Source organism: Clytia hemisphaerica, unplaced genomic scaffold, assembly GCF_902728285.1.
Source record: "Clytia hemisphaerica strain Z4C2 unplaced genomic scaffold, Clytia hemisphaerica genome assembly, whole genome shotgun sequence".
In the NCBI taxonomy this organism is placed as follows: domain Eukaryota; kingdom Metazoa; phylum Cnidaria; class Hydrozoa; order Leptothecata; family Clytiidae; genus Clytia; species Clytia hemisphaerica.
In genome coordinates this window covers 22,439-38,981 of record NW_027104025.1, presented here as the reverse complement: position 1 = coordinate 38,981, position 16,543 = coordinate 22,439, and the positions used below count along the sequence as shown (strand labels likewise).

At 34.9% G+C, this 16,543-nt stretch overlaps 1 protein-coding gene across 4 annotated transcripts in view; it reads left to right on the top strand.

Moving 5' to 3' along the window:
* The first annotated feature begins 4,266 nt into the window (after positions 1–4,266).
* LOC136811580 (U11/U12 small nuclear ribonucleoprotein 35 kDa protein-like) overlaps positions 4,267–16,543 on the top strand; it is a 28,297-nt gene continuing 16,020 nt past the window's right edge. For all 4 annotated transcript variants that reach the window (XR_010847249.1, XM_067068206.1, XM_067068207.1 and 1 more), the window contains exon 1: positions 4,267–4,486. Coding sequence is in view for 3 of the 4 variants with exons in the window: in XM_067068206.1 (XP_066924307.1) it covers positions 4,298–4,486 (189 nt within the window). In the remaining variant the exon portion in view is untranslated. The remainder of the gene's footprint in view (positions 4,487–16,543) is intronic.

The following is a 16,543-nucleotide window of genomic DNA, read 5'->3' as shown; positions in this document are numbered from 1 at the left end:
CTTGAAATCTTCAGCTTAGTTATAGTAGAAAATAGGTGGAGAGGAAAACATATATTATTAAACAAGTTGTTGTAGAACTTGAAATCTTCAGCCTAGTTATAGTAGAAAATAAGTGGAGAGGAAAACATATATCATTAAACAGGTTGTTGTAGAACTTGAAATCTTCAGCCTAGTTATAGTAGAAAATAAGTGGAGAGGCAAACATATATCATTAAACAAGTTGTTGTAGAACTTGAAATCTTCAGGCACTTTATCCGACGTCTTCTAAAAACATATTTTTCTCCCTTTCACCTTCTTGGTCCCTGATAAAGCATGATGACTCATAGCTCATCAATCAAGTTTATAAGTCATCTGCAAAGTGCCTCCGTCCTTTATAATACGTTTCTAATGACTTTAGATTGGTTTATAACCATCCTATGTCGGCTTAAATGAAGTCGGTTGACACCCAATTCAAAATCATTCAATTTTAGAGCTCCGCCTTTGCAATTTTTTTTGTCTGGGCTAATATCTGCCGTTGATAAGGAATTGAATGTTTCGTTGATCAAATTGATTGGACTTATTGTTGAATTCCCTAAATATTTCAGGAGAAAAGTTGGAAATTGGACAATTTACTCTTGGTTTTGATAATGTGTGAAATCCCATTTGAAACGGAATTGCAAAATGAGTTTAATGGGTTTAAATGTGTCACTTCAATAATGAGTGCTTGATATTAAAGTTATTAAAACGGTCTTTATTGCGGTTTCTTTCGTCCAGTTATACAATCGATTATGATATTGACTTTCTTTTCTTTCTATACAAAGTTTCCTCCAGCCTTCGAACGGTGAACCAGAAATTCTTTTACCTTACTCTGTCCCTGTCTGACATAAAGTTCAAGTTTGGTCATAAATTATATACCGTTATTGTTCAGAGAGTGTGCATCCTTTTATACACGCGATCAAATAGTGTAAAGGCTTATTGTCAGTCTTTTTTTTCTCTTCCGTAGTGACTATTTCATTTGATTGCTCAAAAAACTATTAACTTCTCAATCAACCATAAAACCTTTTCCTTTGGATAATTTGGACGAAATTTTGACCCTGATAGACTAAATTTTTTTGTCAAGGTGCATTTAGATTTCAACGATTTTTGGTCACGCATTCATAATTATAATGTGGCAAAAGTATAGCACGTAGAAAACTAAAAGCTGAGTAGGTTAGGAAACTTTTCAAGCGTGACAATCTACGCAGTGTTTTATAATTACAAGTAGGTGGGCACTGAAGGTTATACATCGATCATTATAATAATATAAAAAGGTGTAGGAGTAAAAATATTAAATGTTACATCCAAAAAGAGAGATTCAAGGAAAAAACCGGAAAACGTGGGGCTCTTCAAATTTGTTTTATGACGTGTAAATTACCGTTTTCTTGTCAAACGCTTCTTGTTTAATATTCCCCTTTGATGCTCTTTCAGCTATTGGCCACGATGCTAAAAAAGATTCAGTCCATGTCATCTCAGCAGATTCCGCATTAATTGATCAATAATATTCTACGAGTTCTACGTCTTTATTTCGAAAGCCTTTGTGTTTTGACGATCGCATTGCAGAAAGATTCGAGTAATAATGATACATGTTTTTTTATATAAAAACAAACTATATAAGAATTTCAATGACCAAAATATTAAAAACAAGTTAAGGACACATTAATGCTTTTTGCGGACCCTGAAACACCTATTTTCTAAAAAAAATGTGTTTAAGCTAAAGTGATTGGGATCTGTTGTACTAAATACTTTTTAAAATTTATCATTCATTTTTTTAATTCTCTATAACTCCCGGGGGAGGGGGCAGTCAGGCAAATTGACCGACGGGTATGTGCGGCGGTTAAGGGTATGATTTTCAAAACATCAGGAATGCACTGTAAGGGTGGACTTTTGATAAATGCACTGTAAGGGTGGAAATTTCAGCAAATCTGGAAAAAATTGCAAATTTTTGCTCGAAAATCTTGATTTTTTTTGCTCTAAAAGAGTTTAAAATTTGAAAAAATGCACTGTAAGGGTATGAATTTCACCGATTTTTTTCTGCACTGTAAGGGTGCGATTCTAAAAGCCAATTTTTTCGCTGCGCATACCGTCAGTTGGTAAACCCACTGCCCCCCGGGCTATAACTATATATTATAACAATTAGTAACAATTACTCAATCTTTTCTCAGAAAGTGCACGTTGGATATACGTAGGGTTACATATTTTTTTCAGTCTAGGTTTTCTAATTTTTTGCAAATCGGCTTTAAAGTGATAAATTTTTCTTCCGATTTAATCCATGAATTACGTCTTCTGTAAATTAGTAACTTCTATTTTTAAATCCAGTATCTGTTTCTTTTCTAAAAAAGAGCTTTCATAACTATTTCACGTGGATTTTCTTTTTCCTTCACTAAAGTACAATCGAAATATATAATATTATTTCACGTGGATTACTAGTTTCTGTACGAAGAAAATTCGCCTCGATATACGCCGATGATTCCATGATTTCGATTCCCTCCGTAAAACACATACCCCATCATCAATTTACATATCACTCCTCATCAAATATTAAAGGCCGTTTTAAGGTGTCCCTTACGTTTACCCATAGCGTCGACCCCTGACTATTTCTTCTATTATTTTTCTTTATATCACCACGTTTTATCCAAAAACATTTCATTTTACAGTCTATTGATTTTGTTTGTTTTGACTTTTGTCTACCATCTTGAATTAGCTATTATAGTCAATAGAATAGAAATGTGATTTTTCTAAAAACATTATCTGGGGGGACCTATTTTTTTGCCTGGGACCTATACCTGGGCCAACCCTATGTTTCTTCCTCTTCCTGAATTCCCCAGACATGTAGAAAATCTTGTTTTATTGTTTAACTTGGCTGCTACAGTGTGGTAAGCAGATTTATTTCTTCATTCTACCACAACGACCTCTTCGCTGCTCATATATCTTTTAAGTTTCACGGAACCGTTTTCCTTAAAAATCAAGTTCTAGTTTCTACCTTGTTTCGAAATTTTAGTTTAGTTTTTTTTTCTACGGATGAAATATTTACATAATATAAGAGATTTTTAGCTCAGAAAACGAGGAAAGAATCTTATTGTATTTTAGGTGTGGGTTTTAGAGGTTGTTCACTAAAAATGAAACCCCTAGATATTGTAATGTAATGTCACCAATGTGTTAGTTTCGATTCACGAAGTAGGAGCAGTGGTCTTTTCTCATCTAGTCTTAAATATACTGAACTTTACACCACAAAATTTTCCTGGTTTCACTAATTTGATTGAATTTATTTTTTCAAATTATGACGAAACTGATATTTCAGGTTCCACTTCAAAAAGGAAGTAAACGCTGCGAAAAATATGAAATCCGATTCTAAATCCTTTAAAAAACCTTAAAATTTTGTGTATATCCTTTCCTTATTAGAAATACATGTGTTTTTTTTATAAGCAAGTGTATGCCCCTTGGTCAGGCTTATGTGTGCTTAAGTTTTCAAAGCATCCATCTTATTTTTTACTTGACCTCTACCAAACCTTTTTAAACAGATAACGAGATAAAAATGACCACTTGAAAAATATTTTAGGCTAACATATATGCTCATGTTATGCTTAGGAATTCTGCAAATCTGAGCCTTCATATGCTTATAAGCGTTATGCTTATAAAAAAAACATGTAACGGACTAAATCTCATATATACATATAATTTCGAATTGTTAACCCTTATTACAAATGTCCAACATTATTAATTTGTCTTTTATTAATTTGAACTTAACTATAATCTGCAAAACATTCCTTCGCTGTCTGATCATTGCTCATCCGTCATTTTGTCAGGGTGTCCGTCAGCATGTAATAACACATTTTGAATTAAATAAGTCAATTCTTCCATACGTTTTTGAATGCTACTTGTTATTAATTTTTTAAAGTAAATTTTATTTGTTAATATTTCTGTCATAGATTTATAAAGCCGCGAAGGGCTACTAGATGTCGTGGCTTGACTGAAAAGTGTGTCAAGGTTAGGTAGGAAGTCCTACCTAGGTCACGTGAAATTACAATAGAATTTCAGCGCTTGACCAATAAGAAGCTTAGCAGGTTTTCGAAAATAATAGCAGAAATATTTTTTTGCGATATTCACAGTTTTTGCTTGGAAGAGCTTAAAGCACGACATCTAGCCCTTCGGGCTTTACAGAAATCTGTGATTTCGGTATTAACCTGAGCACCATCGTCAGTAAAAGTTTTGTTGTAATAACCCATTGAATTGTTTTATCATTCCAGTGAAAAAAAAAACTTACCCAACCACATTTTTCAAAATGTATGATGAAGATGAAGACCCGAATTCAGTTCCCTTACCTTACGAATTACCAACTTCTTACAAATGGCATCAACATGCGACATTTTATCATCCAATGATGGCTGGTTCTATCGATGGTACAGATGTTGTGCCGCACGACCGCGCTATCGTACGCGCCACGAGAGCGAAGTATAAACCTAACAAACAGGTGATTATTGATTTCAGATAACCTTACATTAGCCTTAGCTTTTATTGTAGGAAAATTTTTATTGGGAGGAATAAGAAGAGTGAAAATTTCAGCTTTGAGAACCTTTACGAGTGGATTCGTGGTCAAGGTAAAATGTTTACCATATCCATGTCTTTGTTTGAAAGCTCGGTTCTTTAGCTAAAAAATGTGCCGAAACTTTTGGAAATGGACATTTTTAGACAGGGGACATACAGTTGCACTTTCACTCAATGTTTAATAGCTTCCCAATCGATAACATTTTTGATCACCACAATATGCTAAATACTATAAACTGATTGGGTAGTTTTTTTTTGCCGTTTAGGGATTTATTTTTTTTCTAAAATTTTCTGGAAAGAATTGAGAAAGGGATCTCTCGAAGGTGATGATATAACCTGGTTATTAAGCCAAAATTCCTTAAACTGCGTTGCCTTTTTCCAAAAATCTAAAGCGAGTTAACGGTTAAAAAGGCTTATTTTGTGACGGAAGGAACACTTCTTTCCCTCAATTCTTGTCTATTCTCGATTTCGAGTTTTGAATCACTTGAGGATAAAGAAGTACTCTTTTGAGTAATCTCGACTCTCGCAGGAAGCCAGCATTTGCTTTTGTAAAGTTACTGAGTAACAATATTTCCAAAAAGATAAATTTGTAGCGGCGCCTCATTAACTTGCATCGCATGGTAACGCATTTGAAAGTCATTAAAGAAGATCTAAATAAGAAAATAATTATGCTGAATAAGAACTGACACGGAATCAGTGAGACACTTTATTTGATAATTACTCTCTTTTGTTTTGATGTTTATTTTTGGTATATTCCGGAAATGGAAATGAGTATGTGAAAAAGGGGAAATCACTTTTGGTTCTAATTGCTTTCCTGTTTCTTTTTAAGGCTGTCTACTATGTATAAACCATATACATTTTCCTTTTCCTGTCTATGAACCTCTCCTTTCAATTCGTCGAGTTCGATGACTTAGCTCATTTTCCACGTTCATCTAATGTCATATGGACTAAATACATTCATTCTGCACATACTACTCTTTGCTCTAAAGGGGGATGACGAATGTGACGATGTGACCCGATTGTTCAGCCAAAACGTTTAAAACTGGGCTTTTGCTTTAGCCAATCATAGAGGTAATAAAAGTTAGATGGAGTAACAACTTTTCTGTAATAGCCAGAGAAGTCATAAAACTCTTTAGAAATTTCTTTCAAATCGGCCTCCTTGCTTTGATTACCAATCCTTGATAGAAAAAATCAGTCAAGGTATATAGATTATAAGAACTAAAGTAAAGTTATTCTGTCCAACGAAACCTTGTATTTTTAGGTAAAATACGAATTTTTTTCGAGCAATAATTTCTTTATAGTTTTAAAAGAAGTTTTTATTTTATCGGGAAACTTTCGAGAGGTAAACAAATTTTGCGAATTCTTTGTTGTTTGTGGAAGGTTCTTTGCTATAAATATCTTTAGATCTAAAATAGCAGCTGCCTCAAAATTTTGATAGAATATAGTTGAAATATTGGCATTAGTAAATATGTAAAAATTGACAAAATTTGCCGAGGATTCCCTGAGCAGCGAACATTTCAAATTCGATGTTCTGTGCTTATTCTTGCAAGGTTTTCTTATGTTTAATAAACAAAACTGTCATCACACAATGAACAAATTAAAAATGTAGCGTGATTTTATTCAAATTCTCTTCGACTCAAGTATTCCCATGAGCGAAAGCAAAATTAATGGCTTTTTCCCAAAGCAACAAAGAAACAGTTTGCTATCAACGATACAATACAATAGAATAGTAGGAGTGGTATCTCCATCTATATTTTTATTACCTCCATGAGCCAATCACCGCACTCTAAAGCTCATTTAATATTCATCCGAAATCTGGATGAAAAAGATCAAAGTGGTTCAGATTTTCCAAGCATGACGGTCAATGGCAACTTCTCCTAGTTGAGCCAGTGCAGAACCAGTATCAACATTCATTTGGTCTTTCCATCTTTTTGGAGGTCTTTACGCGGTCTGGGGTTTTTGAAGTCGTCTTTTAAGACAATTTTGACGGGATTGTCCAGGTCTCTGAGAATGACAGGGGAAAACCAGGAGAGACGTCTCTTCCTAACGATGTTACAAAATGGTGGTGGTGACTCCAAGCCGGTTTCTGATTTCAATATTACGAACACGGTCCATTAATGTGAGGCCGAGAAGTGATCTGAAACATCTAATTTCGAAAACTAACTGTGTATCTGGATTTCCGTAGATTGGACGATGACGATTCGTCGAGCATTCGATTCTTCTCCACTACAACAAGTGAACGGTTAGTTTTTATATAGGGCGCCGATTACTCGCCCTGTCGTAAGAGCCGCATTATCCAGTGAACACCGACGAGGAGGGAGAGGGTTGACTTCTGAGCTGAGAGGCTTTTTGAGACGCTGCACATCTATGTACTTTTGTACATGTCTATTCACTCATCTTGAACACCCATTTATACTATACAAAAATTCTTAATGACTCTCTTTCACCTATTCGTACTACTATCCAAAACTGCTTTAACTATTCTACTACTCAAACTTTGTTTTTCGAACAGAGTTGCTTCAGCTTCGGCACTAGCCAAGGTGGTTCAAAAAATCATTTCCAGTTTACAATATAAAGGATTTCATTAAGAATATGTAAATGTGAAGAAATTTTTGAAAGTCTTCCTTGACGTTGATATCTTCCTTTGCAATTAATCCTGGTGAGCAAATCCGATTTAAAAAAAAAGAGGAAATCATTGGCATTAACCAAACATGTCAATGTTGAACTGATTGTATTATTTAGCAATACAGGATGGTCATTTTTTTCGCGTTTCATCAATTTCGCAATCGAGTCATTTTGTTTAATTCCTGATCTCCAGGTTGTTACTGTTAATTATGGTTCTTTTTTGAGTTCTGCTAATTGGGAGGTACCTCGCTTACATGATCATTATTTCTTCATTCTTTGTCGCCATGCAAATCAACATAATGATGTGTCAATTTTGTTAAATTTTGTAACAAGTTTACTTACTACTAGGGGGAAAAATTCAGGAAAATAATCAAAAATCACCATCAATAAACGACTTTTGCAGCCCGTCAAAGTGCATCATAAATAAAGAAAACACACCAAAAGGTGCCCTACAATGCAGGAAGTGCCACCGTTTAGTCAATTATCTTTGTACAGAACTGCCACTTTACCAAATCCAGATATGCTTGTCATACAAATCAAGAAGTTTCCAGTGTCAAAACTGTACCAAAAAACGCACGCACCACAGGTAATGGAAAGGTAAAATTCAAATGAAAAATCAAAAATTGAAGGATTCAAAAACGAAATCAAAGCCTGTGAGAATATAATGAAAAGGCAGGACGAAGAAATAAACCATTTGAAAGCACAAGAAGTCAATGTTATGGTCAATGAAATGAAAGAAACTATCGACACCAGAATAACCACGCTTGAAAAGAAGATTGAAAACATCATCGAAAAGAAAGAAGAGGAAAGACCACCAATGTATGAGCTACGCTAAAATCACATCCAAACACATTGAGAAAAACATTGGAGATGCAATTCGAAAAGAAAAGCAGGAGGAGCAGCTGATTCGATCGACAGCACGTAACCTAATTTTTCATGGGATTGATGAATCGACAGATGAATCTGAAGAAGAAACGAAAATCAAGGACGAATAATTTATCCATAACAAAATTATTGGTTGGCGGCTCCATCTGAGGAATATAAAGACTACCGAGACGCAGCGGATCGGGAAATCTATGAAAGAAAGAGAAGATAAAGCGAGATACCGACCAATCAAAGTCACATTTACGAACGAAGAGGGCAAGAACACAGTGTTGCAAGCAATAACAAAAGCAAAAGGCTCTCCTTACCGAGTGACAGAGGATTTGACCAAAAATGAAAAGCAAATAATCAAAGAATGGTGTTAGGAAGCCGAAAAAATGAATGCTAAAATCAAAGGAGACAACACAAAATGGAAAGTCTGGGGGAGCCCGCGAAAAATACTCTATTTCAAAAAGATCACTGTAAAAAGTACGAGCAGTTTATAGAGGCCCATGTGTCTTCATGGTGGCCTTCAAACCTGTAAAGCTTTTTATTATTATTATTTTTATTGCTAAGGTGAGACAAATTTAATTTGTTGTTCTACGGGCAGATCGTTAGCAAAATATGAGTCGGTCGGTCGGTAAAATAAAAATAAGATTTTCATTGCAATCAAGGAAGGTAATTAGGCATTAAGTAATACTTTCAAATAATCTTAGTCGAAAATTCATCATTCATCTTTGTAATAAAATCTTTTGTGCATATGTTGGACGGTGAAAAAGAATGCGGCTATTATATTTTGATTTTTCCCGACATGTTTCGGACTCGGTCCGTTCTCAAGCAATCTTTTGTGCATAGAATTCATGATTCTAGATTCTTTTCAACTTTTTTTAAGTGTAAAATTTTTTAATGACTAGTATTATAAATTTGGGAAATAGGAAATTCAATATTATTGTTTTTTCGTTTGCAGCAAATGCTGGGTCGGTCGCGCCCATAGAACAACAAATTAAATTGGTCTCGCCTAATTAAGCATTATTATTGATTCGTTTCTCAAGACGTTTTCCCGTAAATTTGAAAATATTCAATTGCCCAATAACATTTTCTGTTTTTATTAATTTAGATATTATTTAGTCTAATATCAGTCTTGTAACCAGGGTATTTATGAAATTCTAAAGTTCTTGGACAAAAAATCTCATACATCGTGGTACATTTTTTCTCGGATAAGGTTAGAATAATATTTAGATCAGGTGAAAATATTTTTCTTCAATTTTGATAATATTCAAATATTCCATTTATTGTAACTTTTTACTGTAGTATAATCTCTATGAGAAAAATGGCTTTAAATCCATGCTACCAAGATTAACAAATTAGCTAAAATAGATTTACAATTGCATCAAAAGCAAAAATTTAGGCTGATAACCGACTCGTAATCACAATCCTATGTACGCTGGAATAAACAATCTAATGATTAATTCAATTCAGACGAGACTAAACTGACAAATTGTTTTGGACTTCTAAATAAGTATTTATCAGGGTGTCTACGGGACCTTGAAAATGAACCACCCAACCTTGAAAACCTTGAAAACTATCAATTTTCTGGGAAAAACCTTGAAAACCTTGAAAAATCGTTAAAGACCTTGAAAAGCACTATCCAGTCATTCGAAAAGTAATAAGTAAAAAACCGCCTGCGGCGCTTAACCTTTATAATATAACATTTAGAGAATTCCATATTTTCCTGTTTCTGTTGCGATTCTGTCGCAACGAATGCAACATATTCTTTTATCATTAGCTGAGTTTTTGTCACTAATTTTATGTTTGCATGAGCCCTAAGAAATCGACTGTTCCCCAATTTTCAAATCGCTTCAGGGCGTCTTGGAATAATGGCCGTTCATCACTAAAATTTTGAAGATTCCTTAAAACAAACTCTTTTGGAAAATTGATTTTTAGTAAAAGACAAAATCAAAAACAAGGCGTTTTTTAGCCATTTGAAAGAGTCAAAATCAAAATTTTCTCTCGTCGGCGCAAACCATGGTTGCGCCTCCTCGGTCACTGTAAACAATTGGTTTTGCTTCTAATTCTTTATTTCTACAGTTGGAAGACTAGGGAGCTGGATTATTTCTCTTTGTAGTGTTGTTCTCGAGAGGGAGATAGGAATTTAACTGTGGAAGTAATTCTCCGGGCACCAAAAGCGAATAAATTTTATTTGCTGTCCTCTATTCTGAAAAAAAACAACAAAAAAAATTCCTGTAAAGAGCCATGTCAACTGAGTTTCAAAAAACCTTGAAAAGTGCCAAAGTTTTTGCCAAAAAACCTTGAAAAACCACTTAAAAATGACCAAAAAAACCTTGAAAATCCCGAAAAAAAATCCGTAGACACCCTGTTTATGGTTTGAAAGTCTATATTGATGCAAGCTCTATTTCGGTGTTTTTTATGTCGTCTTTATCCATTTTCCTTTTGTATTTTATTGGAAATTAATATTTTTTGCTGCCACATTAGGGCGCTTTACGGTTCTGCTTGTATATGTAAATCGACCGACCTTCCTTTCTGAGTAACTTTGCTACTTGTCATGCTTGGTGGATCTCTCGAACTTCACTACTTTTATACTTACCCCTATATCGTCTTATGCTCCACGAGAGTCACGATATTCTATCTATGAGTTCATGTATTTGCTCACTCAAACTAAGTAGTGCACTTTACACTTTTTTCTTTTTTAGACTTTAACTATAATACTTACGTTTTCGGCACCTCCAGTTTGAAATTTTTTCTTAATTTTATGGCAAAATTTGTAAATGCTTTGACCTTTAAATGGCTTGAAATTGAAAGCATTGCTCTTAAATTGTTCTTATTTTTTGACGATTTTTAGCCTCGATGTTCTGTGAAATTGTTCTTATGAATAAAAAATGTATGCCTTCGGCAATACTTTTACTCGAATTTTCTTCCTGTAAATGTAATACCTTTTAGCACGAAATATGTAATCTGCCACTATTTGTGTGACGCACGGATAAAAACTCCTTTTAACCAATTTCTTTTTTTCTTTATTACCATCCGTTAAATGAAGAAAATTGCTCAATCACTTACTTTCATATCTTCTAAATATGGGAGATCTGCTGATTGGGCTATTTTTGATTTTCCGTTCCAGCCTCCTTTTCCTTTCTCTCCTCATATCTGTACCGGGATTTATTTTACCAGGTTAGCCAATCTGCCGAATCTTCTTCTATTCCATATTTGACCGGCTTGTATTTTAAATACTTTGGCCTGGAAACGAGTTTGATCAAAATTTAAGATTTTTTCTTGTCATTGTCTCCTAGTAAAACTAAATGCTGTCTGTAATCCTTGGCATTCTTTACATTTTTGAAGCAACTGCTAAGGTTTAATAGAAAGTTATGTTTTCCTTATTTCATACATGAAGACCAAGAATAACTATTTTTATTCCATTTAATCATATAGGAAAGGTCCCTTTTTAAATTTTAGTCTTGTATAATATTTTACACTTTTAGGTTAGGTTAGTTTGATCTTATAACAATGATTTAACACGATCCAAATGAAAGGCCAATGTCGGCTGCAAAAGACTTGGGTCAAACTTCTTATAAATGAAAAACTGACAATTAGGTTTGCGATTGCGAAATATCTTTCTGCTCTCTATGCATGATTGACGTCTTTAAGGTTTTTTTACTAATTTGATTGAGCGGGTTGAGCGGAGACGGTTCTTTACAATTACTGTATCAAATCAATTAAGCGAAAAAATTCATTATCGTTTTGGATATTGCTTCATTTTGTTTCTCCTTTTTATCGTAATTACAGGGGCTTGATTGTTTGAAAGCCAACACGTGGGTTTTGTACGGCTAGCCAATAAAATATGTGATGTGTCAACGTTTTATTTATGTCTATTTTTGAAGAGGGGAATTACTTGCTGAAAGGCTGATATGGAAGAATTTATCCAACCGGTAGATTCTAGCCGATATCCGATAGGTTACAAACACGAAATACCTTCTGACCGAATTGTGAAATTGGTGTTACACAGCTGATTCCTGTGCCAAGTTCATAACCGTTAGATATAATTTGCATAACCGATCAAGGCAAACTGCCAAAAGTTATTTTTGATATTGTATTGAAGTTGTCCGTTTTACGTTAAGAAAAAGCTCTGAAGCTGAGTGAATGTCTACATAATATCTAATTGTGCAACTCGGATCCTGAAATTTGCTGTAAGCTTCTTTCAATCGTATGTCTACGATATATTGCAAAGTTTATTTACGAACCATAACTTGTTTTGCACACCTGAACCTGTCACCTGCAAGCCAACCACTTTATTTCGTTTTTATCTGAAAGCCACTTTTTGCTTCTATAAGCATAAAAAACGTTTTAATTAGCAAGATTCACCTTTAGCCTTCGGCTTGAAATTCAACTAGTCAAACTCTTTAAGGTGATCTGTCCGGGCTAATAGTACTATTTTCAAGTTTTTCATCCATTCAGGATGAATATTAAATGAGCTTTGGAGCAAAACAACCACACCTAGATACTTACTTTCAGGTACCTAATAGCCGGGGGGTTTGGAATAAGCAAGGGGGTTGGAAAAAATCTCAAAACTTAATAATCGGGGGGGGGTTGGAATAGAAATGTCCTGGGTGGAAAACTTTTGAAAAGGAGGCTAATACAGCAGAATTAGGACAAAAGAGGGAACTTTCAAAAAATTTTCCCAAAAATTAATAAGCGGGGGGGGGTTGGAATAAGAATGTCCTGGGTGGAAAATTTTCGAAAAATTAATTAGCGGGGGGGGGGGGACGGGACGGCTATTAGGTACCCGAGAGTATTTGTACAACAAGTGAGAACCTAGTCGCTTTTGCTCTCTTTCTCAGGAAAAGTTCAATCGGGCTTCAATTGAAGTCGGCTGAACTAGCGTGTTGAATTATCGCGCTTGCCGCGGTCTTTAGAGTAGTAGAGCGTGGCGCTGGTTGAATCTGTTTGAATGGATGATCTATATAAACCTTAGTGTTTGATGAGATTAGGTAAAGGGAATTAGGTTTGAGTAAGAGCTTTGAATATACAAGGTAGACACCAGAAAATGAGATATGTGTCATTACATTGGAGAAAAAGTAAATACTTTAAACCTTCGAGCATCTCTACTTTAGGCGTACAAACTTTCGCGAGCAGAAACTTTCGCGATTTTCGCGAATTTTGGCCCTTTTCGCGAAAGTAAATGTCTTTAAAAATTCTAGGAAGGGCCATTCGCGAAAGTTTATGCTCGCGAAAAATTCTTGATAAAAATAGAAAATCTGTAAAACTTCAAACTTTAAATAAAATGTAACTTTTCTGGCATTTTTTAGCCTGCTACTAAAAGACTAATAAGTCAAAGGACAAATGTTTCAAGCCAATCCACGAAGTATTTGTCCCTATCTAAGCATTTTTTCATGTGAAAATTCTCAATTTTGCGTCTTGATTCGCGAAAGTTTATGCCCGCGAAAAATATTTTTTCGTTAAATTCGCGAAAGTAAATGTCGTGAATTTCGCGATTTTTCGTCCTCGCGAAAGTTTCTGCTCGCGAAAGTTTGTACGCCTAAAGTAGTCAGGGCTAGATTAAATATCAGACTTCGCTCGATTGCTCTGTTAAAAGAATTCTTGTTATTTGGTCTACTTGGGATTGAGAATAGCAGAATCTATCTTCTTATTCTTTACTAAGAGCAGCATCTTTGGGGGGGGGGGGGTCAGATTAACGAGTGCTATGAGTTTGATATTTTGGCCAGTGGTAGTTATGGATAATTAGAGATAATTTGCTAAATTTGTTCGACCAGATTTGTATTTTGATTTTGTTGACCGGTTGGCTCGTTCGATTTGATTGAATTTTTGGCTGGGTTTATCAACTAAAAGAGACTAGTAACGAAAAAAAAAATGGTCCCATGAGTACTTGGTACTTTGTAGACCGTTCTCTATAAATATACATCGACCCTCTGACGGAACTCAGGAACTTCTGGAGCTGTTGACTTGAAATTTCCACTAGTGGTAAATATTGACTATATGAAGGAAGAGTGCAAAACTTCAGTTTGGTCCACGTGTATATGGTTGGTGATTACCGACAGGTCTTTTCTTAATGCTTACTATCAACTTCAGCAAGCTTCTCGGCCCTTTTTACGCCGGCCCCTTTTACACCGACCCGTATTACGCCACAGCCAAATTTTGGGCTTACGCCAATTAGGGACCGTTAATAACGCCAAAATTTGTAAAAGTGGCTACTTATGCTTGCTTCAAATTAGTAAATAATGACTAAAATTTACATCAAAATGTCATTTTTCAGTAATAAACTGTTGAAAATTCCATCGAAAATCACTGATTTTTTAATATATCAAATATTTCACTGCAGTTTTAAATATGGAGTAAAACGATGGATAATTTTCGTCTTCGAATCATAACTGAAATCCTTTAAATTGAGAAATAATGATAGAAAAAAATTAACGCCGCTTTTAGGTTGAAATTGCAAAACCTTTGCCCTTGTTACGTTTTTTGGCTGCAAACTTACTACATCATCAATACCTAACACTTTTCAAAAGTGTAAGTCATTTCAATCCGTAGATACAGTAACCTAGGCCTAATACGCCATAATGGTAATTTTGGACCGGTCTGTAAAATGCACGATACCAACAGGTGTCAACAAGTTGATTCCGTGCCCTAAAAATACATTTCACGAAAAGTTACCTTGCAAATTTAAGCAAAAAATATTGAAGTGAAAATATTTAGTGGACACAATTTAGTTTCAACAAAAACCACTGATTTTGTCCAAAAATATTATTAACCCCCATTTTTTAAACGACCCTCCACCTCTTACCCTTCCCCTTTTCACACGAAGATTCCATGGCTTGGCAGCAGCTTTTATGTGCCCCATAAGAATTTAGGTAATTGCTAAAATTAAATTGATACACGCCCATCTTTGACGGGCGTTATAACTTGGAGTTTCGTAGCTAACTTTGGAAAAGGGGTTTAGTTTTAGTCCTGCTTTTCGCTTTTTGAAAATTCTCTTTTGTTGCCAAGCTTTGAAACTGAAAGATTTAGGCTGTTGTTTTAACAATCTCCTTTTCGCCTGTTACTTCATCATACCATGTACGGCTTCATTGGTTTATACTTTGAGCAATCATTTCCAATCTTTAAGCTAGCTTTTGGTTTGTTAACGTTTCGTGAAATGCAAATTTTGTCATTGCCTTGAAATGTTTTTCACAATCATCTTCGTTCTTTTTCTTTTTTTCCCTTCACACCCACATTTCATTGTCTATGTCAGACTTTTCACATTTCCGAAATCTGTTGTTAAAAATAAATATTTGTGGTCAGAAGAAAGCGCTAGATTTTGAGTTTTTTTTTCTCTTTATTCAAGAAAAAAGTTGATCTCCTTGGCCTCGCATGTTTTTATCATAACATCCCTTGTAGATAAAAAGTTAAGGTCTCTACTGAAGGCGACGTGTAAGGCTTAAAAACTCAAAGAAAAGCTAAGCATTTTAGAGGATGTCCCTTCCAATAAAAACCTTTGACAAATTTATTCAGCCCTAGGATGCTTCAATTAAAAGCACTCCATACTAAACACCAAGGTTGAAAAAAAAATACAATAGCTATTTAATGTACTCTTTCAAATTTTAAAGGTACATACCGTAAGAATAGACCTTTTCATGAATTACGTCACACGAACATCACTTGCCTCGAATTCAAACAATTACCATGGTGATTATGTCCCTTGACACATTAAATGATTTTTTTATGAATAGATAGTAGTTTTTATAAAATCCGCTGGAAGTTAATCACCATGGCAATAATTTCAAAACGAGGCAAGGGATGTTCGTGACGTAATTTATGAAAAGGTCTATTAAAATGTCAGTTATTGATTTTCTTTGAAACTAAATTTCCTTTAATACATTCACTGCCAGCCCCTTTTCAGGAGTTAAGCCCAATGAAGTATAAGCCCGAAGGGCTAGAAGTCAATCTCTTTGGTAGGATTTGAAGCCAACAAATCCTACCAAAGTTGCGCGGCCTTGAGCGACCCGCCTGGTTTTTACACAAATGACAGATTGAAACTAAAATTTACCGCTTAATTTCGAAAAATATATCACTCGAAAACAAAGGAATTGCTAGATTCAATCCGTCATCAAAAATACGGCGCATATTTTAAGGCTTCAATTTTTCTTGCCTGAGAAAGGTTAGAGATTGACCTCTAGCCCTTCGGGCTTGAAACTCAATGGTTAAGCCCTTGGAATGTTATCGACGGTTTGTCTTTCCCAATTGTGATGGAAGTTATGGCCGTTAGAAGTACTTGTTGTCAGCTGTGAAAAAGTTGCATTTTGTCCTGTCAAAGCCATCAGTTTTAATTAATATTTTCAAACTAAACCTTGAGGATGGGTTTGATCTTATGAAAAAATGTCAGTCTCACTGTTATTTTCCATAAACTTTCAAAACGCTGGGCCTGACCTTTCTGTTTCGCTGTTTTTTTGAAATGTCACTTGGCCCTGTACGCCCTTTCGTACTTGTATAC